We start from the raw sequence: 24,945 nt of genomic DNA, 5'->3' as shown, positions 1-24,945 counted from the left end.
CACAAAGTTGTTGTTTAGCCGTGGAGGTGCTTGGCTGTTTATTGTTTTACTCCTGCACGCGCGCCTGCAGTGCGTGACCTGAAAAACTGCTGCGTTTATTATTTCTCTGTAGGCACTTGGCCAGAGCCTGCCGCGTTGCGCAAGGTGCAGCTCGCTCAGCGTGCCGTTATCAACGAGCAAGATGACTGCATAACGTGTCTCGCTTGTGCAGCGCCTCTTGTTGACCGCGTGCAGCTGGAACGATGCAAGACCGCAGCTCTAAGCGCGTTTAGATTGCGACAGATGATTTAATTATTTTCTAAAATATTTGGTCACACACTGGAAGTTTTAAGGCACCGTCTATAGACCTTTCCATGGGGGAGAGGGAGGACATCCTTTCTGGACTGTCTCTTTGGAAGTAATTGAAATGTCCTGTTCAGAGGCGTAGCCAAGGGGGGGGGGGAGGGGGGTTGGGGGTTCAACCCCCCCCCGGAATTTTTCAATTTTGCTTGCTCATATATACACGCACACATACAAACGCACGCACGAACATAGTATGGTTGAACCCCCCCCCCCCCCCCCCCGAAAAAAAATTCCTGGCTACGCCCCTGGTCCTGTTGCCATGGGCGCTTAGAGGGGTGAGCCATTTCATAGAACACACTCTGCCCAGCGTCAGCAAGCGGTGTACCCTGCCTGCGAAATCAGAAGGGAAAATTAGTGTGATAACACAATGGGCAGCGCTTTGCTATTTGAAACCCGAGCTGGCTTGCTGCCTGAGGTCAAAAACAGACCAGAGATAAATATTCATAGAGAAGGCAGGTGCCAGGCGGAGATAAAAATCAGGAAACTCGACACATTTTTATAGAATGCCAGGCTTTTCAGAGTGGATGAAAGTACTATATGGTCAGCGGTTGATATAAGCGAGAGATGTTTAAAATATTGGTGAGTTTCGCCGTAAGCGCGGAGCAATGAAAAGCGATCGCAACAAATTGGAAGTAAAACTAGCAGCTAGCTTGTTTAGCATCCCACATAGCACGACGCTGGCGTAAGGAAACGCGGCCGCTGCTGTTAGCGAAGCGACCCTCGTGCTGTCTATCGCTCCAACGTAACTGAGCGGTGGTAACACAGCACGTGTAAAGGTATCAACCGACTGCTAATCCCTGTCAAGATGTCCGCTCTCACTTACACATAGAACACACGACGCGCGGGACGATGTTATCGTTTTTGTACTTGATACAGAACATCACGGCGACGCCGACGCCGACGAAAAAAATGCGCCTGGAGTGCCCATATAATTGTTATCGCAATAAAGGAAGAGCGATAGCCAGGATGCTGCAGAATATAATAGATAAGTAGATAGCAATTTTAATGGTAACCCCGAAGTTGTGTTTGTAGCGGACAGGCTGGGTGACTACCGGTCGCCACCCCGTTTTAATGGGAATTCTAATAAAGATAATCGTCAAGATTCGTCATCATCTCCCATGTTCCACGGCCGAGGGAGCATGCCATGTTCCTTGACACGCCCCGCCTCTTCATCTTTTATTTCGGACTTTCTGTTTTGCCTTGCGGCGCATCTCCATGGCGGCATCGCTGGCTTCGCTTTGGACCATGGTCAGTGATGTTCCAAGCAGTGCCTGTTACGCAAGGGAACACGTGCACCCGCCGCGATGCTGTGGTGGTTATGGTGCTTGATTGCTGAACTGAATGTCGCGGGTTCGAGTCCCTGCTGCGGCAGCCGCATTTGTATGGAGGCGAAATGCTGGAGCCCCGTGTGCTTAGGTTTGGCTGCACGTTAAAGGACCCTGGGTTGTCGAAATTTCTGGAGCCCTCCACTACGGCGTCCCTCATAACCGTAACGTGGTTTTGGTACGTAAAGGCCCAAAAATTATTATTAGGAGATGCGTGCATATGAAGTTCACTTTCTCTCGAAGGAAGGCAGCGTGAACTTCTCTTTGCAATTTCGACCGTCGGGAAATATAGAATAGAGCTCGCAAGCGCAACGAAGGCGCGGTCCCCTTCGCAGTTCTCGGAGCTTTCCTGCGAAATCGTAGTGCTCTGCAGCAAAGCCTGCTTTGCTGCATCGTTTTGTTTGCCACTGCACGGGAAGAAAAAGCGCCCTTTAGGCGATATTACGCTCTGATTTGTTTCATTATTGCCGATCTGTAAACTTACTTTCTCTATCTCGCCACCGTAGCGATAATAAACATGTTATCGCGTTCCCGAAGTCCCACGAAGCCTTGACTATTTGAGAAAAATGCTTATTTTCATTATTTATTTTCGGTAAAACACCATGTATCATAAAAATATTGGGGGGGGGGGGAGGGGATGCCCCCCCCCCCCCCCCCCCCCCTGCATGGCTACGGGACTGATACCCAGCATTCCCACGCTGGCTGAAGCGTCACGCGTTGTGGCTTCCATGGACACTAGCGCAACATTTCCCTGTAGTGTACTATGTTATGAAACTCTGTTGGACCCGATGGGAATGAGCGCATTGGAGGAAATGGGTCTCGCGTTGAGCATGCGTTCTGCTCCCTGCCTGCGCTTCGGAAACCCCGGCACTCCCATGTCCGCCTCCAAGTAAAGACCGCTGGTCACCGAAATAACTTCACTAGAAATAAGTTAACCACTGTAAAAGGTGCTTGCCTTCGAAACGTGCGTGACGTTCTTCGCCAGCGTGGGACCTAAACGAAACCTGATAGAGCAACATAATAATTCCAGGGGCTTTACGTGCCGCAACGACGATATGATCATGAAGCACGCCGTAGCAGAAGGCTCTGGATAATTTCGATCGTCTGGTGTGCTTTAACGTGCACTGACATCGCACAGTGTGCGGGCCTGTAGCATTTCGCCTCCATCGAAATGCAACCGCCGCGGACGTTAACAGAGAGAGAGAGAGAGAGAGAGAGAGAGAGAGAGAGAGAGAGACGTCGATGACGGCGTCTAACGAGCCCAAATCGACGCCATCATTATTACACCGAAGCTTTCTTAGTCTACCCTGTGCCGTCGGTGTCGTCATCGTATAGTAGTAGTAGTAGTAATAGTAGTAGTAGTAGTAGTAGTAGTAGTAGTAGTAGTAGTAGTAGTAGTAGTAGTAGTAGTAGGAGTAGTAGTAGTGGTGGTGGTGGTGGTGGCGGTGGTAGTAGTAGTAGTAGTAGTAGTAGTAGTAGTAGTAGTAGTAGTAGTAGTAGTAGTAGAAGTGGTAGTAGTAGTAGTAGTAGTAGTCGTAGTAGTAGTAGTAGTAGTAGTAGCAGTAGTAGTAGTAGTAGATGTAGTATTAGTAGTAGGCGTAACGCAGGTCACGGGATTAGAGGGGGAGTGAATGGAAAATAAATAAAACGAAATAATGATCCTAAATGATGACGCTCGAAATGTGTAAGCGCGCGTATTTCAAATCTAGCGGCGGATTTGTGGCACCACGTGATCTCGCTAGCCAATCACATACACTCGCGCGGTTACGGCTTCGCTGTCCGACAGTTTGCACCGCGGCGTGAAACTGGGTGAAAATTTTTTATGCGCGTCGTACAACGAGGCACTACGGATTCATTTTGATCGTACGAGGTCCTTAAATTGCACCGAACGTACGGTGCCACGCGTGCATTTCGTCCCCATCGGAATGGGGCCGTGGCCGTGGCATAGCACCGAACTCACGACTTTGTGCTTATAGCAGCGTGGACGCTAACCTGAGCGTGTTCGTTACAAGCTATAGCTGTTTTCCATCAGCTGTCCTCGGGTGTCCATCTTTCTTCCTCCTCGTCTCCTCAGAAGAGCCGTCCTTTTCCTGTTGTCGCACCGACAATGACTCCTCTTATCTTCCTCCAGCACTCCACTCACTATCTCATCTCCTTCATGTTTTCTCCTCTCTCTCTCTTTCAGCCTTTGCTTCGTACAGTGGAAACCTCCGCGTGCCATGCGGACTGAAATCCGGGTGGGCTGCAGGTGATGCAGCCCACCCGGATGCAGCTTAACCATAATGTAGCCATGGTGATGGCTACATTATTAAACAACAGATTCATATTAAACCACGAGAAGTCCTGTCGCGTTTATCTTTTCACCGCTATACTTCTAGCGTGCGCTTTTTTTTTTTTTTTTCGTTCTACAACACTACGAGCTTCCATCGCCGTGTGCAGTCGTTCGTCGATGTCGTCTTGCCAGTAACTATTTTTCTTCAACATGTGTTTCTAAAGAAAAAAAGAAGCGCGAACGGCGGGACAAGACAGCCCTTCGTCCGTCTCTGGCTTGTCCCGTCGTTCGCATTATTACTCGTTCTCTTCGAACATGTACCAAACGGCCCAAGTAAGCGCTCTAGTACGGTTCTTTAACGTGCATTGAAATCGCATAGTGCATGGGCCTCTCGCAATTCGCCCCCATCAAAATGCAACCGCCGCGGCCGGGATCGAACCTGCGTCCTTTGGGTCAGCAGTCGAGCGCCATAACTTCTGTGCCACTGTGACGGCCATATAAATTAAGAGACAAACTTCACCGCATAATAAACACACAAATACATACACGTCGCAGCTGCGCGAATTCGGACATCAGTATTTGTACATTCGCATCGTACTGCTGTAACTGAGACAGTTATCCATCACGCAGGCCTGGAAGGGGGAGGAGGAGGGTTGCGGAACTCGCCGCTCTTCGCGCTGCACTTTAGTTAACCAATCACGAACAGCCTCAAAGGCAATCCTGCAGTCTTCGCTATAAGCCCTGCGGCATGGACCACATGAGCAACTGACTTTCGAGATGAGGCATCTCCTCACTTCATTTGAGAAAGGACACCACGTGGCATTTCAGTGGTTGCCAAGTCGCTGCGGCGTGATAGGCAACGAACACGCCGATAATGCTGCTCGGTCAGCTCTTCAAGGGGACAGGGTAGAGACAATACCCATATCAAGGCCTTATGCTGCAGGTCAACTTCGAGTGATCGCACAAGATATTACACACTTCACTTGGCATACAGCAAGTATACACTGAACGACCAGCACCACCACTACCTGAGCACTTCACTTCGTTTCCAGATGCCAACTGGGCTCCACCGAAAATATGTTGCTCTGCTTTGCCGTTCACGGCTTAGAGTGGCTTTCACGAAGTCATTTTCCTTTTCGTTTCGGAATGACTGACATAATAATAATATCTAGGGTTTAACGTCCCAAAACCACGATATGATTATGAGAGACGCCGTAGTGGAGGGCTCCGGAAATTTCGACCACCTAGGGTTCTTTAACTTGCACCTAAATCTAGGTATACGGGCCTCAAACATTTTCGCCTCCATCGAAAAAGCAGCCGCCGCGCCCGGAATTCGATCCCGCGACCTTCGGGTCTGCAGTCGACCGCCATAACCGTTCGACCACCGTGGCGCGGGGCCGGAATGGCTGACAACCTTCTTTGTGACAACTGTGGTAGCGAGGAGACATTGCAGCACATCTTCCGCGACTGTCCTCGCTACAATGTGCAGAGACGATCACTCGCAGTCGCTCTAGCTCGTCTTTACCACAGACCGATGCCGGCGGCAACCATAGAGTGTCGTCCTGAGAAGTCGTCGCGGATGAAGGTGACGAAGACACTGTTGAAATTCTTGAAGAAAACAGACGTACACAGGTGGTTATGGACCAATAGTAATGTCGTGATGGTGAGGACTGTGACTTTGTGTGTGTGCTCTGTTTCTGTCTCTCTCTTTCTGTATACCTCTTTTAATCTCCCCCATCCCTTTCCCCGGTGTACGGTAGCGTACCAGTTATTTAGTTGAAAGCCTTAGCCTCATCAAATGCGAATAGTGAACGTCGGCGTCGACACGAGTGATGAAAACTATCATCACATGCTGACGTCACTATGACGTCACAGGTTGCCAATATTGGAGACGCCATCGCGACGTCACTGTGACGTCACACGTCACTGTGACGTCACAGGGGGTACTAATACAATAGACTGAAAAGAAAAAGAAGATGGCTTTCGCCGCATACTTGAAAAACCAACGCAAAAACGACGGTGAGTATACACAGAAGAAGGACACTGGACGAAGGCTGTCTAACAACTGAAATTTATTAAACAAAGGTGAGCATACGAACATATGGCTTTCGCTTTTCAGTCGTCTTAAGCAAATGCATAAGCGACACTGTGACTTTTCTATAGCCTGGTCAACATCTCCTGTTCCTTCCTTGTATATAAACGTGGCGGCTAGAGGAAACACGTCTGTGACCTCAACAAGAAAACGAACAAACAAAGAAGGCATGAAGAAGCCCCACCGACTGTAACACCGTGTCGTTGTCCCCAGGAAAAGAGGTCAAACCCTACGGACGGGCAGGTCACCTACACTGCTATCTGGCCTCTTCTCTGTGTATCTTGCCCTCATTGCGACTGTGATAGCTGTTGCCTCCACTAAGCTCTCCAAGCATGAGCTGTATATAGCTGTGTGGCGCACTCTTTAACCCAAGAGCGGTATTTACCTGATACATTTCCATCACCTTCTCGCTATGTCACTCAGCAGAGGTTACAGAAAGCGCTGGCAAACACCTCCCTCTATTTGACACAGAGAGGTCTGCACCTACCTCCGGAAAAGAGCGTCGTCATGGCCTTCTCTCGGAAGATCATGAAAAAGTACCCACTAATAGTCAATGGACGCCCTCTTCCTTATGTGCGATGCCAAAGGTTTCTTGGCGTAATCATTGACAGAAGCCTGTCTTGGTCCCCACAGGTGAACAAACTTTCTGCAAGGATCTCTGCATTCTCACAAGTACTCCGCTACATGGCAGGGGCACAATGGGGTAGCGGCTGCCACTCGATGATACTTCTACACAAAGCTTACGTCGACGGTATTTTGCGCTACAGTCTGCCAGTACTACAGCGAATATCATTGACCAGCAGAAAGAAACTTGATGCCGCACGCAACAACTCTCTACGTATGTGCCTTGGCCTACCAAAAGGATCATCGTGCGTCGGAACGGTAGCGGAAGCAAGATGCTTACCTCTTGACATCCTCAGTAGGCAGGGGCGTAGCCAGAAATTTTTTTCGGGGGGGGGTTCAACCATACTTTATGTATGTTCGTGCGTGCGTTTGTATGTGTGCGTGCCTATATACGCAAGCAAAACTGAAAAATTTCGGGGGGGGGGGGGTTTGAACCCCCCAACCCCCCCCCCCTTGGCTACGCCCCTGTCAGTAGGCAAGAAGTCTTACGCATTCATCTCCGACACATCACCCAAAATGGAAAACACTTCCGCATTGCTAAAAGCTGCGCTAACTCAAGCTTTGGACAAGCAGTTCGAGAAATAACTGCCCCCATTCCTGTAATGATGCGAGAACTCATGCCCTTGAATTTTTCACCTTGGACACTGTCATCTATGCAAGTCTGTTCACACATCCCCGGTATCAACTCGAAAAAGAATATGCCACAAGCTGAGATTTTGCAAATCACCCTAGAATACATCGCCAAGAAATACTCCAGTTCGGCTCACATCTCTACCGACGGGTCTTGCTCTTCCCATAGTTCGTCAAGTGGTTTATACATATCTTCAACGGACCAATGTTTCTCTTACCGTCTTGAACGACTAACAACAAGCACGTCAGCCGAACTGTACGCAATTAAGGAAGCCATTCTTTACATCCAGCGGCAACCTCCTGGACGATGGGTCGTTTTAACGGATTCGAAAGCAGCCCTATATACAGAGCATGAGCAACATCAACGCCACTCGTCAACAACATCCGGTGAACCGAGACATTGGTTACATCCACCACATGGCCACTGTGTCTGGTCACACTGTCATGTTCCAGTGGATTCCCGGACACTGCGGCATATACGGAAATCAAAAAGCGGATCTAGCTGCACGTAGAGGTATATGCTTAAGGAAAATTCGCCGAACATACTTCACTAAATCAGATGCATCAGCAATGGCAAAGAAGAACGCCCACCGAGAGAGGGATCAGTTATGGAATCTTTCGCCTCAAGACCTCTTTCTCCGCTCCATAGACTCTGACTTAAAAACAAGACTTCCGCATCACCTTCCTCGTCACCTTGAGACACTCTATCATCGTCTTCGCCTCAACGAAGCATTCACCAATAGCTACATGTGCCGCCTTGGTTTGACCACTGACCCATACTGTGATAACTGTGGTGCTCTAGAAACAATAGAACATATTTTATTAGATTGCCAGGCATACAGCGATGAAAGAACTTGTCTCGAAAGTAGAATATGCTCAACTTCCCAAGCACCGCTAGATCTCAGGAATATACTCGGACCTACGTCTTCTCCTTCTCAGCAACGTAAAATTTTCAAATTTCTGTTCCGATTCCTCGAGGGCATTCACCGAATTGATAAACTGTAATTTAACTTACATCAGCATCATTACGTTGTGAGATGTACATACCACGATCATATTATCTTCTTTTTTTTTTTTCTCCTTCTCCTTTTCTGCCCTCCTCCTCCTAGGGCCTTTCTGTCCTCACTCCCCTCCCCTATACAGAGTAGCATGTAGGCGCCTTTAGGTACGCCGGCAGAATTCTCTGTTTTTAATTAAAAAGAGCTTTCTTTCTCTCTCTCTTCGTGGCGAATTTGAATTGGTATGATTTGCTCGAACAGGCGGGCGTCGCACTTGAATGAGAAGTGGATATGCATGGGTGACTAATGAACAAAATTTCCCTATTTAGCTTCTCAGTTATGGGCGTCTAAGAGCGCAAATTGAAGTTTACGAATTAGCACCAGTGAGCCCGCGAAGCATACCATTTAACATGTCCGTTTAGAAATAATTCGTCCACTTCGCGCCGATTTCACAGCGTTGACGACGACGCTGAAGACGTTGACGACGACAATGACGACGCTGTTCAATCTCGCCATGATTAAACTCCCGCAACAACTCCGTGACATTGAAGGCTTAAACGATACAAATGCGCTGATGATATAAAGCTATATGAACTAAGGCCATCCAGAACCGGCCAACAGCAAGCTGCCCTCGAAGAAGCGATTGGCGAAATAGAGCAGCACCTCGGAAAGCGCGGTCTCCACTGCGCTCCCGAAAAATCAGATCTACCTATACTCTAACTTAGGTAGCTCAGCAGCGCAACATTTCTGTGTTGTGTGCAGGCCCGTAGCCAGGGAGGTGGAGCCCTAGCCCCCCCCCCTTCCGAAATTTTGGTGAAGTAGGTCTTTTTACCAAAAATAAATAATGAAAATAGGTGTTTTTCTCAGATATCTAAAATTTTCAGCAAGTGCCCCCCCCCCCCCCTCCGAAAAACATTTCTGGCTCCGGGCCTGGTTGTGTGTATCGTTTTAAAGGGGCCTTGCAACACTTTTCCAAGTAACCATCGACAGGCTTTATTAAAGGAGTCTATTGCCTCACGAATCGACCGCCGCATAAATTTATAGAATCAGTCAAGTACGAGCGGAGTTAGAAATTTGTCGCAAGCTGTAATTGCTTTCTCTCTTCTCTCGTCCCGACGAGCGCGCTGAAAGCTAAGCAGGGATGGATGTCATGGGGGAAAGAAGTTACGTCACTCGCGCGTCATAACCTTGAGCACTTTTTCTTTTTTTTTCTTCGAAGGCACGGCTTACTTTCAGTGTGATCGCGTTTCAGTGTGATCGCGAACGAGCGCACGGGCACGTGGCGGCCTCCCGCGGTAGCCACGGTAACTATGCAGCTGACGATGCTCAGATCAGCCCTTGGGTATATGGCATCATTTTGTAGAAAGAAAAGGAAACGATTTCTGGCTGACTTTGAAAATTAATTGTAATTTTCAGGCCGCGTGTTGCGCTATAACGTTTGGCTCGCGTGTTCTCAGGAGCCTCGACTACCGATCGGCAGCATTTTCTGACCATGTTGAAAAAGTGTTGCAGGGCCCCTTTAAATCTTGCGCTGCTGTCTTCGAGATCATATACCCTACACACAAAAATCCCATACATGTGCCAATTTTGTAATTTACTGGACACTCTCCAACACATACGGTTGGAATGCCCGCACTGTAAGAAAAACAAAAGAATCACAGGGTCCTTTTATGCATTTAAGACGAAGGCGAAAGTCATCTCATTATTATTGTTTATATTGATCCTCCCTCCTCCTATGAAAGCTTTCGGCACCTATCGTGGCTTTTCGGCACCTCGGTCAGCATTAGTTCGCCCTTTGTCGCTCGGCGCGTGCTCAAACCTACATGCATTGCTGAACTATATGACCCCTTCAGTACACTGTGCTTCACTTCTGTGAAACTTCGTCAGATAAACAATCGTTTATCGACCGCTTCGTTGTACAGCTATAATTTGTCGTCAGATACGAGACACTCGATCAAGCTAAGATGAGAAGTTAGACAAGTGCATCTAGGGCACCTTTTCAAAAAAAAAAAAAGAAAAAATAAAGAAAGAAAGGAGCTTCGCAGGGCACATTCATATACAACCGCGCCAACACGCGTGCATTATCAAGGCAACGCCGCGCTCCTTCTCTTCAACGACCACTCGAAGCCTAGCGACAAGCATGCAAGGAGTCAGCGCGCGCTGCTTTAGGAAAGAGGGGTCAAGATATCTCACGCCAGCAAAAAGGAAAACACCGCCGTCGTCTTAACCTCATTACAATGAGTGCGATAAGAATAGAACGGACATGAATATCAGATAACGGCTCGCTGCGTGGCCCTTCCGGGGAGGCTCATCGTGCGAAAGTGTCTACAAAAAGGCTGCCGCCTTCCACTGTACCCCCCTTTGCCAACTCCTCCTTACTGGTCCAACACACCGGTGGGAGACACGTGTTTTCCCGAACACTGTGGGCCCCGGCGGCGGCAGCGGCGACGTCGTTTGTTACCCCGCAAAGGTGTACACGCGCGACGAGCGCTGTTCCCGTTGTGGCGCGAGCGGAGAGCTGCCCGTTCGCTGAACTGCGCCCGTTGCCGGCCTTGTGCCGTCACTTCCCCTGGTTTAACGTGGTGCTGAACCAGCCTGCTGCATAGTCTTGTGTATAACCACCCCGGATGCGCGCTGTGGCGCCTTCTGTATAAGTATTGCGCTCCGTCCGCGGTAGACGTACACCCGACTTGCGGTTCACCACAGCCTGTTTTGCGTGGGTCTCCTGGTAGCTGACCAGGCACGTCTTCAACGCATTTCTGGACCGAACCGTTCTTGTGACACCACTGTTTCGCGTGCCCTCATACAGTGCCGTGGCTGTCCTCGAAGCGTGCCGAAGAGCGGTGGAAGTGGAGCTATAAGAACGAAAAGGATGCGGCTGACGCCCAAGGAATTGGAAGGCCTACTGGTGCACCAGGCAGGGTATTTGGCTCAGAAGCGATTGGCGCGCGGCCTGCGGCTCAATCATCCCGAAGCTGTGGCGCTCATCGCTTGTCAGGTGAGTGTATACCGAGTTATTGCACTTTACAGGGCAGGGGTGCATCCTCGCTACTTGTATAGCCGGCTAATGTTGCACAGCGGCCTTGTCGGTGGTCCATAGCGCATTCAAGACGGGACATCGTGTATGTGTGTTATGTGTCTTTCGCTTTAATTGTCCCGTCTGGGATGCAGCCTTTGCGTGGGAAGGTGGACAGTATAGGAGACTGTTGGACCATGCATGCACCGCGGCCGGTCGACTGCAGATGCGGTTTGCACGTATCATGATGATACGTCGCACGTGTAAGCTCGTGGAACGTTCAGCCTCCCCCTGTTGGTACCGAACATCCTGGATAAGTGGACGCTGAGGCAGACCGAGCCTTCCCGTGGCATCGGTTCAGCTCATTTGCCTAAAGCTGACGTTACCAGCCATTGAAGCTATAGGAGTTCAGGTTCTGAGCTTGGTGGAAGGTATCGCGCGTTTATGTTCTTTTTTTGTGTGTTCATGTACGTGTGCCAAACAGTTCATTCGGATATTTATATCGGTACCAGGCTATTAGGTTAAACGGAAGGGTGAACCGATTTCTTTGAACGCTTTACGGCTTCTGGAACTGTGTTTCCAGGAACATGCTATAGGTTGCGAGGACGTTTTCTCGATAACTATAGACAAAACACGATACGCGATTTAGAAGGCTCTGTAGGTTGAGGAGAAGCGCAGTAGATGTTGGATTCATTCATTCATTCATTCATTCATTCATTCATTCATTCATTCATTCATTCATTCATTGTTAACCCTTACATGAGTCAGTCCTGTCGTGAGGCCGGTCACGATCGGGGGAGCTGATTCTGTGAGAACTAATGAATCAGGCACGTAGGCAAGGGGGGGGGGGGCCGGGGGGCCCGGGCCCCCCCCGAAATTTTTCCAGCCCTCTATATTCCCAGGCAACATTTTTTTTTGTTTTTGCCATGGAAATATTGTCTTTCGAACAATTAGGCCTTGGCCCCCCCCCCCCCCCCCGAAAAAAAATCCTGGCTACGTGCCTGAATGAATAATAGCTATCCTTCCTCTTCCTTCTCCTTTTTTTCCAGTTATGTGCATCGATACATATCACAACTATAACGCCGATTGTAAAGTAAGGTCGAGTCCTTCTGGACACGACAGTATAGACGCTGACACTGAGAGCATGCGTGTGCACACAGCGTCAAAAGTTTATCGGACCTGTCGTCAGCGCTGCACGCTTCAAAGCCCGAGATATTGACAGTGATAGGACTCCACTTTCTTTGCCTCAAGCTTCGGAGTGCTGTGCTCCCTGGAGCGAGGTACGGTGAAAGATCTTGCCACTCGCAGAGTGCCCTTGAAACATCAGCTTTGGCCGTGGTGCATTTGATGGTGAGCGGCCATATATAATTGCATGTGGACTAACTTCCGTGTACGGTCTTTTTCTGCTTCTCTCGTTTGCCTTGTGGGGCCCTCTTTGAACCGCCGAGCCACTGTTCTTGGGAGCATAATTCATGAACAGCGCGCCAACTCCCAGTAGTGAAGCTCATTCGGCCCGAGTGTGTTAATTCGTAAACATGGACAACGTCGCTGCCAGAAGCTTCGTTCCCGCCAAGAGCTGGATAGAGATGTTCGGCCTTGTTCGTAAATCATAGTAAGAATTGTTAAGCGCTAGAAATGCGCTTCTGGAGGAGGAGGAAGCTTTGTGCTATACATTCTGGAGCCATATAGTGAGAGCATGGCTCAGCGCCAAATTGGGCGTGAGAAAAAAAAAAAAAGAGAGGAAGAAACAGAAAAATTGCATGAAGACACGTGTTGCGTCCTTTTTCGTCTTCCTCTTCTCCACCACCACTTCCATCATCATCATCGTGACATCATCATATTCCATGCCAACTGCAGGTCCGCCTCGGCGGTACAGTGGTTATGGTTCTAGGTTGCTGACCCGAAAGTCGTGGGTACGATACCGGCCGCGGCGGTCGCATTTCGATGGAGGCAAAATGCTAGAGGCCCATGTACTGTGGAATGTCGGTGTACGTTAAAGGACATCAGATGGTCAAAATTTCCTGCAGCCCTCTACTACGACGTACTTCATAATCATATAGTGGTTTTGGCGCGTAAAACCCCAGGTATCCCTATTATGTACACTGCTGGACGAAGCCCTCCCGGTGATCCGCAATTTACCCTGTCTTGCGCAACCTGATTCTGTTTTATGCTTGCGAAGTTAATATCACACCCGCCTCGTCGGCATTTACTTGGTATCCAATCCACTCCGTTGCTCTAATTGGCCATCGATTAGCCGTCCTGCGTATTGCGTGTCCAGGTCATATTCGTCTTATGCCAATGGGTGGTTCATACTCGGAGGAATGCAGTGCGACTGAGATGAAGACATGAGACACTCATGTCTATCTGTGTCTCCTGTCTTCTTCTATGTGGCGCTGCATTCATCCACTTATTTCTTAACGTCCATGGCGCTTAACATTCGCTTGTTACTGTCGAAAGGTTTTCATCACGCCGTGCTGAACTTGCCCGTTGCGCTCACCTTCTGTGGACCACGGCGCGAGCGTGTAGCGAGTCTTCCAAGGTCGACTCGGAACGCAGCGAAAAAACATATACGATCGCGACGCGCGCATGCAGGGCGTTGAACTTGAGCTCGCTTTCTCTCGATTGCCGTTGGTTGCTATTCGCACGGTTGAGCAGAGCCCGGGGGGAGATAGATAACGCGGCCCTGGCCTGAGAGTAGAAGAGGGGGTGAGGGGGGTGGTGCTTCCGCGGTACAGGAAGGGAACCGCGAGGGGACGGCGACGACCGCATCGCGGCGGCTGAAGCATACAAGAAAAGTTGGGCGGGCCGACCGCTCGACTGGTGCTCACTTGCCCAGGGGTCCAGGCAACGCGGACTCTCCCCGCATTGTGTACTCGGTAAACAACTACAATTGCGTACAATGTCGGTTACGTCTTGCTCTCCAGACGGAACGTCTGTTGCTTCTTGTAGCGCTTATCGCGATGCTTGTTGTCGCATGTCTCCTGCTATCTCTGTATCTTCTTGCAAACGGAGCACTTACGAAGAAGCATTACGAGGAAGAGTCAAACAGCGAAGACATGAGGTGCACGTTCTGAGCGAGTCCATATGTAAGCTGCGTGGGCGCATCGGTGTCACGTGTATTGACTCTCAGATTTCCCCCTTGTACCCCAGTGCATAGAAGTATATAGAGTGTATGTAGAATATGACGTATTTCAAACCGACCCATCTGCCCTTTTGTTTATTATACCGTGACAGCGGCTAACAGCCTTTAGCTGTATCATGCTGTACGTGTCCATTTTTTTCCTTTCTATTGTACGCCGACAAAGTATTGCGTCAACAGCCTGTCTACCAAGTTTGTGACGAATGCAATTGATAAACTTTTTTGACTGATTGACACAGTGTGGCAATTTTTGTGTGATACCCCTTATATCTAGACTAGCGGTCTTATATTTACAGTGGTCTTTAAGGTATTAACTTGATTTGGCAATGCGATACGAAGTCGTCGTGTAATTAAGCCATCTCTTCGTCGTCTGCATTTCACCCTCGTCGTCTGTTGACGCATTGTTAGGAAGCCCAAGGGCTGCCTTGTAAGCCTGCCTAATCATAGCCTCGACCTTGCCTTTTTCTGTGGTATCCAGTTTCATGTAAGGTGTCGCATAAGTAATCCTGCTGAGCACATACGCCTGTACCAGCTTACAGAGATTCTTTTCTTTTATCCCGCTCTTACGGTTAGCGATTCGCCTGATTAGCCTTACGGTAGCGTTGACCGTGTTCTTAAGCTTTTCAAGGGCCACCGTATTCTTCCTGTTAGTCTGTAAATATAGGCCCAGGATTCTGATCGTTTGGGCTTCGGCGACCGGCATACCCCCCACTTTTAGGCTACTAAGATTAGGGGTGCACAACACCCTGGAAGAACTACGGGAGGCGCACCTGGTGATGCAGCACGCTAGGCTTTCGACAACGGAAACTGGCAGGGATATATTGGAAAGGATTGGCGTTGGCGCCGAGGCTCCCGCTGGTGACACTAAAACTCAGGTGCGGCGAGAATTACACAAGGCCTTGTACATAAAGCCTTTGCCCAAGAACATGCATCCGATCCACCATGAGGGACGCAGGCAGGCAAGAGCCAGAAATTTACATGTTCAATATGGGGAGTACAAATCGGCAGTCTATACAGACGTCGCGGAATATAAGGGACAAGGACGCATTTGCGATTGTGGTGGTGGACAGGCGGGGACGCTTGGTCGCCTCTGGATCAGTCAAAACCCGCTCCTCAGAAACTGCTGAGGAAGCGGCAATAGCGCTAGCTATCACTGATTCTCAGTCTGACCTGATTCTAAGTGATTCGAAAGCAGCCATTCGAAATCTGGCGAGGGGCAGAATATCGGTCACCGCCGCACGACTGCTGCACCGAGCCGCGGGGCGAGATATTCGGGAAATAGAAATTGTCTGGGTACCAGCACACTCTGGAAACCCTGGGAACGAGGCGGCTCACCTGAATGCTCGAGGTTTCGTCAGCCGGGCAGGTGAGCCGCCCGTTCCGGGGAGGTCCGCGAGAGATGGGCTGGTGTCCTTTCACGACATCACCAATCATTATAAACTAGAGCGTAGGCTTTATGCGCCCCCGCACAAGCGGTTGACCAAGGCGCAGGAATGCGTCTGGGGAAAACTGCAGACGCGATATTTTCCAACCCATACGTGTTGAGCAAAATATACCCGGAGGAGATTAAGCCACAATGCAAATGGTGCCAGGCAGTGGCAAGTTATGACCATATATACTGTGGGAATGTAGCGTGCCGCCACCGGTGGATATTATGCGTGATCCCTCTCTCGAGCAGTGGGAGGCCGTGTTGACCAGCTCAGACCCAGTCGTCCAGGCAAGGGTCGTGGAGTGGGCCACACAGGTCGCCGTCAACCTTGGGTTGATGGCCATCTAACACGGAATCGTCCCCAACTATTTTCTGACGAAACAAAGTTTTTCCATCACCCTCGTCGTGGAATGAAGAAATATCTTTGTCTACCAGTGCCGCTCGTACTCCAACTCGTGTGCTTGGGACAACGTACAGTTAAGTGAGCGACTGGATGCGCTGAGCCACACTGCGCACGCGCTGTCGCGCATATTTGGTGCTTATCAATTTGTGCGGAATTTCGCGTGCGAGACAGACTGATAGTCGGTCTTCGATTATCCGTCCCATGACGGTCTCGGACTGCCCGAGAAACTAAATGCACTCACCATAGGCTAAACGCACTCACCATGCAACTCGGGCAGTCCGGAACTTTAACGGGCGGATAATCGAAGAGGCCCAGTGGTGGTTTCGTTGCGGAACCAAAGGTACCATCGGGAGAGAGGTATCCCGGGGCCCCAGGCTCCCCCCCCCCCCCCCCCATCCACCGCGCTCCCTATCTGCGCCAGCGGTCATGTCCCCCCTTGTCTTCACGATGTTATTCACACACCACGTGCCGAGTGAGTGAGTGAGTGAATAAACGTTTATTTGGTCCAGCAAAACGCGATTAATCGCGCACCCGGCTAATCCCACGACGGGACCGACAGGTCTAGCCTGCCGGCCCGATCACGGGCGCGCTGGACTGCCAGGATTTGGTCCTCATAGACGGGACTTCGTAGGAGCGCGTCCCACTCTACCTTGGTGAACTTCGGGCCCAACGACCCGCACTCCCAGAGCATGTGAGATAAAGTAGCAGCCTCGCCACAGGCTGCGCAAGAACTATTCGGGTAAATTTCCGGATATATGCTATTAAGGGACGCCGGATTTGAGTAGGAGTTAGTTTGCAGGAGTCTGAGCGTGACTGCCTGCGGCCTGTTTAGCTTGGAATGAGGCGGCGGGAAGACCCTTCTCTCTAAGTAAAAGAATTTAGTAATTTCATTGTGCGTGCTAGGAGCGTCCCTGTGTCCGGGGGGAAAGTCGCCCGATCCGAGGGCAGCGCGGTCGGTAAATCCACGCGCAGCCTCCTGGGCAGACTCGTTGAGGTTCAGAGGAACCCCTTCGATCGGCCCGACGTGGGCAGGGAACCAAAAGATGGAGTGTGTGGAGCTGTCACTGTTTTTGCAGCCTTTCAGAATTTCAACTACCTGCCGGGCAACCCGGCCTTCAGGCTTTTGCGACCCGAGGTGGCCGAGCAAGTGGCCATGCCATGCAAGACGGTCGGATAGACCACGTGCCGACCAGCACCCAAGCGAAAACAGTGCCATTTTGAAACGCAGCCAAAATCCGATTTAGATGCCCTTGACTGTGATAAGCCTAATCTCATGCATATGCATATGGGGCGCTGTGTCCATCGAAAGCGATCGCGTCAGTTTATCAGTCCCGTAAGGGCTCTGCGACACGTCCGGCTTTGTGACAACCTCCGCCGCAGCTATTACATGGCACAAACATCCTTCTTCTCCGATGAGAGCATCATGAGTGGGTTGATAGGAAAACAGGCTGATTGCCTGGTGGGGACCCGCTTGTCGTACGTGCCTTAGGTGCGCATTACACGTGCGCTCGTCTCCTCTGTGATAAGGTGTGCGGTTCTCATAATTTTTTTATTTAAGAAGAAGGAGACAGACAGACAGACAGACAGACAGACAGACAGACAGACAGACAGACAGACAGACAGACAGACAGAGACAGACAGACAGACAGACAGACAGACAGACAGACAGACAGACAGACAGACAGACAGACAGACAGACAGACAGAGACAGACAGACAGACAGACAGACAGACAGAATTCGGTAACTCAAAAAAATAGTCACCCACAAAACCGCTGTGGCTAGTTTACATATGTTACTTATAAATTGCTAGGCAAGTACTCTGCGCCGCTTGTATTTCCTTCAACAATAATAATACACTGAAATGCGCAACATTTTTGAGTATTTTCATATCTCTTATGCGATACGGGACAATAGCCATCGATGCGGGACAGTTCTGTGAGTCGCGGGACGGGTGGTCACCCAGCATGAAGTTGCTACAGTGGTTTTGCAAGTGTCCTGCTAGCAAATTAGTATTCGAAAATTGAGAAAACATGTTCAAGTATTATCACCAACTAGCCCAGCTTTCAGTTCTTCTATAGAGAAAACGCTGCTTGTGCTGGCAACACTCCTCAAATAAACAAAGAAGGCTACAATACCTAGCATAATAACGACACTTTCGCTTTGTGCTTTGCTGAAGTTTTTGGATTGTGGCTTTGAATCTCGTTGTTTCGTCGAAGGCAAGAGGGTGCTTGCTATCTCCATCACCTTATATACTAATCGGTCTGAAGGATTTCAGCGACGAAAGAGCGGAAGCAGTTGCGCTGTGCATACAAGTGTCCAGCCCATTCAGCCAGCTAGCCGCATCGGGTTTCTCTTTATTTTTTAAAGATAAAGAGCCTTTCAAGCAAGCCGGCAGTTGAAGACGGCACGTGTTCATCCATAGTAGGCATCACTGAAAGGTGCAAGCAATTGTGCGAGTTGTGCTAGTTGGTAAATTGTCTTGATGAAATATTAGTTTCAAGCGCACCAAAGACTGTACAGTGCAACGAAGTGTCATCCTGTCTGTTTTCATTGTCCGCGTCTGAAGCGCACCGGTGCGCTTCAGACTAATATTTCGTCATGAGTAAGTCTTATTGAATGTGTGGATGCTAGTTACAGAAGTAAAACAGTCAAACCTCGATACAACGAAATAGATATTTTATTTATTTATTTATTTATTTAGTACATACTGCATACCCTTAGGTCCAAGCAGGTGGGCAGTTTCAATACGACATGGTTGATACAGATATAATGAATTATCAGTTATAATTAAGTAAATTATTAGTATTACCATTAATTGTATAGTGGTAGGCATGCACATTTTTAATGCAATTCCGGATATAACAAAGCCATTTCCGTGTCAGACACAACTTTGTTTTATTGTAATAGAAATCATACGGACACTCGGCGGAATTTTGCCGTCGCCGTCATGTCCCGTATATGTATATGCATGTATATATAAATAAGATCCACAAATAAAAATAATTCAGAAGAAGAAAAAAGTCACAGTTTCGCCGCAAGGGCGAAGCAATGAATGCGATAGCAAGAAATTGGAATGTCGTACGAAGAACGACAAGCAGCTCGATACTTGCAGCGCTCCGCTGAAGCACAAAGAAGGACGCCCGAAATGTAACGCTCAGGTAAACAAAGGTCTAGCGTGAACTAATAACTGTCACAGTTGTTACGTCTTCATGCTTGAGCGACGCGCTGCAAGTGCCAACAATGTTTGTTTGTTTCCTCAAAATTATGGCACATACCCACTCTGGGGGATTGGCCAAGACTGCGTGTCGACAATAGAGAATCAGACACTCTTAGATATTTCTTTTTCTTTAGAGCGACGTAACGTCAGTCCTCACGTTAGACTACATACATCAGTATTATCGAAACTTTATGGTTGCATAAACATGATTGCACTTTATGGTGCAATCATGTTGATATAATACGCAACTTTCCTTAATGTATTCATCCGGGATCGAGCATTATTTCGCCGGCGCATACGTTTTGTCTAACGCAGCGCGCCGGGGAGCGAGGAGTCGCTGGTGTGAATCCTCGGGGACAGGGGCGTAGCCAGGGGGGGGGGGGGTTCAACCCCCCCCGAAAATTTTCAGTTTTGCTTGCGTATATAGGCATGTACACGTACAAACGCACGCACGAACACACATAAAGTATGGTTGAACCCCCCCCCCCCCCCGAAAAAAAATTCTGGCTACGCCCCTGCTCGGGGAGGTACTTCAGAATTTTTTCTTCTGCTTTATTTTTCTTTGTGCCTTTTTATATATATAGATACTGTGGGAATTGAGGCTTGCCCGTCGCCATTGCGCGGGTTTTTCGCCTATTTCTGCCATCCTCATGTCCGATCATGACGCTTCCCTCCTCCGCCGTCTTACGGCGCTGGGCGAGCGGGGGAGTGATGTTAACCCCAGCAAAGTTAGAAATTGGGCTAGTTGGTTGTACATGTACACGAAGCATGGCGCCGGGCGAAGCGCAGTTCGGCGAAAACGGCACTTTTGTACCATTCGCGCCATTCCCATGGCAACGCCAAAGAGGTTCTTTTTTCCATGGATCAAACAGAAATGAACAAGCAGCATTTTATTACGTCTCTTGATGCACGGAAGGTTCTTTTTTTATTGCAGCTAGTTTGATTACTAGCGATTAATTGTATTCAGACTCTCACACGTCATCAGGGTCACTTCCAAAATGTCCCACTCGTGGCGCTCATCGTGTGATACATTTAGCTTAATTTCTCGGTAAGTAGGGCACTGCTGTTGATAATATTGCCGTTTTAGACGTTGTCATACATTGAGCTTTTACGCTGACATAAATTGTTATTTGTCTTTAGTGTCCCTTTAACCACGTGACCATCCAGCGAGCCTAAGCGAAACCAAAAACAAGCTGTATACAGCTTATATATATACTATCATCCTAGCATGATAATATGCTGGTTGTATACTAGCTGCATACGATCATATTGACAATGCCACAAGTACTCTGGCACGATATATATCTGATTTAGCTTTATGTGTGTACCTGACAGGTGTCTCAGATTAGTTCGATATCATAGTGATTACTAACTGCTGCTGTGACAACTGTCATGTGTGGCTGATTGCATTAACGCTTTATCAGATAAGCCTCATTTATGCCACAAGAACTGGAATTTGAAGTGTATAGCTCATTCCGCTGCTTTTTTAATTTCAGTGCAGGCTATTTTGGTGAAATATGAAAATAATAAATTGCTTTGATCTCGTACCGATTGTAAACTGCTGCTTTGGCGGCAGTTATATGTGATTGTGGTTACTTTTTAATTTGGTGCTCAAATTTATCGCTTTTATATCACTTCTGCCGCAAACGCTGGTATTTTAACTATATAGCTCATCTTACTTACTATTCAATGACCATCCATCTGCGTAATTATTTGTTCCTTGCTATTTGCAGTGATTATTGTATGTGCAATGTTTAATACCAAATATTGATATTTATGGAGCGCATTAATGGTGCTTTGTACTCCAGGAGTGGTTCAGAATATTTTGCCATCTGCTCCGAAAACACCAATAGCTGCTCCAAATGAGCATTTTTTCTGCTCCAGGATCTGCTCCAAAAAGCAAAATGTCGTTTCCATCACTGCTCTAGTGTTTCGTCGGAGTTGGGATGTGCGCCTCCGACTTGTACTTTGACATACAGGGCGTAGTCGACCGTGTTCGCGCGATTATCTCTTGAGGTGGAGCTTTCTACGTCTTGTGCTCTCACTGCAAAGTTTGCGCTGAAGCTATACACCGCATGAAGTTAATTTTGCTCGCTGCAGCGGCCGCGTTTGCGAAAGGAGTGAGCTGCTAGCTAGAAGAGCCAAAGTAGTGGCTAGTTGAAGTAACAACTGTGACAGTTCGCGCTCGTCCTGTGTATACCTGTGCGTTCTTTTCGTGCGTCCTTTGTGTTTGAGCAGCGCGCTGTAAGTGTCGAGCTGTGACAGTTGTTAGTTCGCACTCGCCTTGTGTGGCTTCTTTTCCTGCGTCCTTTGTGCTTGAGCAGCGCGGAGCAAGTTTCTAGCTGCTTGCCGTTCTTCCTGTGACATTCCAATTTCTTGCTATCGCATTCATTGATTCGCCCCTGAGGCGAAACTGTGACCTTTTTATGAGGTTTGACTGTGTGCCCTGTGGGGTGGCTCAGAAACTGGTGCCGTTCCGTGCGCAACAACCGCAGCTTTTATTCTGCAGCAGAATTACCTGGAACAGTTTTCGTATCCATCTGTGTGTCCACCTCGAGATTCTGATAACAGTTGTCATCTCTTATACGCTGGAAAGAAACAAGTATTTGAAAGTAGCCATGAGCACAATTCCCCAGCAGTGCAGTTGCCACCGTATCTCCCGCCTGTACGGCTTGCAAAATGGGTCATTGTAGCAGTAAACAAAGTGGCAAGGTATGGGCATGCGTCGTGGCAAAGGCGGGAACGAGAACAGCGCTGACAAGGCATTGAGGTCAACTGGACACGTGCTGCGAACACTTAGAGATAGCACACACGTGTAACTCCTCGCGAACGAAAAAATAAAAAATAAACAACCTCTGCAGTTTGTTGCGTCGGTTGTTCCAGTTCTATCTGGACAGGTCAGACGCATAATATGTTGGCTTGAGCCCAAAATGGAAGGCTTGCGACTGCCACTTGCCCGCTAGGAAAAACTTTTGACCTAGCCTTGACTGGGCTCATGGTGGTGGCTGAAGAACTGGTTGGTCCAGTTCTTGAGGGGCTACCATAAACAACACTCCTGGCCGTAATAAACCGCGTGAAGGGGTCACTTGTGGCAAATTGTGGTGATTGACATTACAGGCCCACAAAAACGTATCTGCATAACACTGCACCACGAACACCTTATGCCTAATTTTCCTTACCTTTCAGGAATATTCTGAGAAACTTTTGAATTCTCTGCATGGCACTCCCACTTCTGTTTCTGAACTGCTTCATCGTTACTCTAAAGTTTACAGCACAAAGGAAAATAGGGACGACGATAAGGACAGACAAGCGCAGTATTGCATGACCTCGATCCTTACATTCGCCATCCTTATATCATCCTTACCTTCGTCGTTTGTGTACGTCATGTTTGCCGATGAAGTACGTTTCAACTTAATTATGCAAAGTGCTGAACTTTATACATAGATTTAGGTGCACGTTAAGGCACCTCAGGTAGTCGAAATTAATCGTTTTCTTCCACTATGGCGTGTCCCATAATCGTATTGTAGTTTTGGCACGTGAAACCCCAGTATTTAGTCAAATAAATGCGCTGAACATATGCTTTATGCTCGAGTTTCAGTTTGCGCTAGTGGTTTTTGTGGGCTTCTGGATAGGCCCAACTGTTACTCGAAAGACAGTGAATGAAATGTCTACTTGGAGAGGGTCATGCCACTGTCGTACAACACCACTCTTCTAGCTCCATAGTTTTATATTGACACTCTTGGCTGGTTCTTGCCGTCGGCGTTGCCGTCATGCGACCTCTATGTATATGTATGTATATATATAAAAGCCACAAAGAAAATTCATTAAAATATTTTCCGAAGTGTGGATTCGAACCTGCGACATCTCGCTCCGCAGCGCGCTGCGTTAGACGGCTAAGCCACGGAACGTACGTCCTTCAGCATACTAACGGCGAGCTATTTATATACACCATTTGTCGCTGGCGGTACGCAGAGCTCGGAGGCATGTCAGCGTGTTCTCTGCATTACTAGCGAGATGGCGCGAAGGGCGCGCTTGAAATAAAGTGACTTTAGCTTGAAAAGTTGTCGCCGCGCTTGCTTTGACCGGAGTTGCGATGCGCGCACGCCTCGTACCCGCACTTTGCCGCTACAGGGCGGGGTCGCCCGTGCGCGCGCTTATCTCGTTATGGGGGTGGTTTGTACGTCTTGGGGTCTCCCCGAAAAGTTCGCGCTGAAGTTGCAGAGGGCACGAAGGTCACTTCGCTCGCTACAGCGGCCGCGTCTGCGAAAGCATCGCGCAGCTCTAACACACTGAACTAACAACTGCGACAGTTGTTGTTCGCGCTCGTCCTGTGCAGTGGCGTAGGCAGAAATTTTTTTCGGGGGGGGGGGGGGGGCGCCCTTGATCTGACATGGAGTCCCGGCAGGTAAGTGTGGTCGAGTGTCATTTTGTGCCCTGTATCCCATGGGAGAAAAAAATTCGGGGGGGGGGGGGCACGGGCTCGGTGTGCCACCCCCTGGCTACGCCACTGGTCCTGTGTATGCCTGTGCATTCATTTCGTGCGTCCTTGTTTGTGTTTGAGCAGCGAACGTTGTTCGCGCTGGTCCTGTGTGTGTTCTTTTCGTGTGTCCTTAAATTTGTGCTTGAGCAGCGCGCTGTACGTTTCGAACTGCTTGCCGTTCTTTGCGTGACATTCCAATTTGTTGCTATCGCATACATTGCCTCGCCATTGCGGCGGAACTGACTTTTTAAAAAGAGAGTGTTTTATGCCGGGGTCCACCAGGACTTCAGTGACGTATTTCCGTCACGGAAATTACGTCAAAAATGCGCACGATCAGATGGCAAAGAAAAAAAGAGTTCCGTCAACAGGAGTGGAACCCGTGACCTGTCGGTCCGCGACAACGGATTCCGGGCACGCTATCCACTGCGCCATGGTCGCACAATATGGTGGCTTTACAAACGCGCCTTTTAAATCTCACACTTCCCTGTCACAGTGCTCCTGGTCAGCGGAGTGGTGCCGCCCCCTGGGAGCGGTAAAGTGAAGTAATGCATCATGAACGTGGCCTCCGCGATTAGCTCCTGCAACGCGCTATTGCTACGCGTCCGTCCCATTTGGCGCGTTTCCAATAGAAGTGCAATTTTGTCAATGCCTAACACACCGCGAGGTGGCAACCTTAATCCAAGCGTCGGCCCCGCTCCTCGCATCCATCCATACCAAAAATGGCTCTGCAACACACGCCTGCCTTGCCTGCTGTAACAGCGCATTCCCTGTTTACACTTGCCCCGAAAAAATCACGGCCGGGCTGCAGGGGAGACATGACGCGTGTTACTTTTCCCTCTAGTCCGGCTGTGTTGTTTTTTCTGGCTGTCACACTGCTTTTTCTGATTACGCTCTCTTTTCTTTACGCTCTTTTCTGATTAAGCTTTTCTTTTCTGATTATGCTCTTTTCTGATTAACTACTACAGCTACCCCAAGGG

At 49.0% G+C, this 24,945-nt stretch overlaps 1 protein-coding gene across 2 annotated transcripts in view; it reads left to right on the top strand.

The window, feature by feature from the left end:
• Positions 1-24,945, top strand: part of LOC119389805 (urease subunit alpha) — a 111,578-nt gene that overhangs the window by 9,555 nt on the left and 77,078 nt on the right. The window contains exon 2 of one of the 2 annotated variants that reach the window (XM_037657192.2): positions 11,093-11,281. The exons of the other annotated variant lie outside the window; for it this stretch is intronic. Coding sequence (XP_037513120.1) covers positions 11,093-11,281 — 189 coding nt within the window. The remainder of the gene's footprint in view (positions 1-11,092; positions 11,282-24,945) is intronic. 2 annotated transcript variants of the gene reach the window in all.

This window comes from Rhipicephalus sanguineus, chromosome 4 (assembly GCF_013339695.2).
Source record: "Rhipicephalus sanguineus isolate Rsan-2018 chromosome 4, BIME_Rsan_1.4, whole genome shotgun sequence".
Classification (NCBI taxonomy): domain Eukaryota; kingdom Metazoa; phylum Arthropoda; class Arachnida; order Ixodida; family Ixodidae; genus Rhipicephalus; species Rhipicephalus sanguineus.
This window is presented reverse-complemented; position numbering and strand designations above follow the sequence as displayed.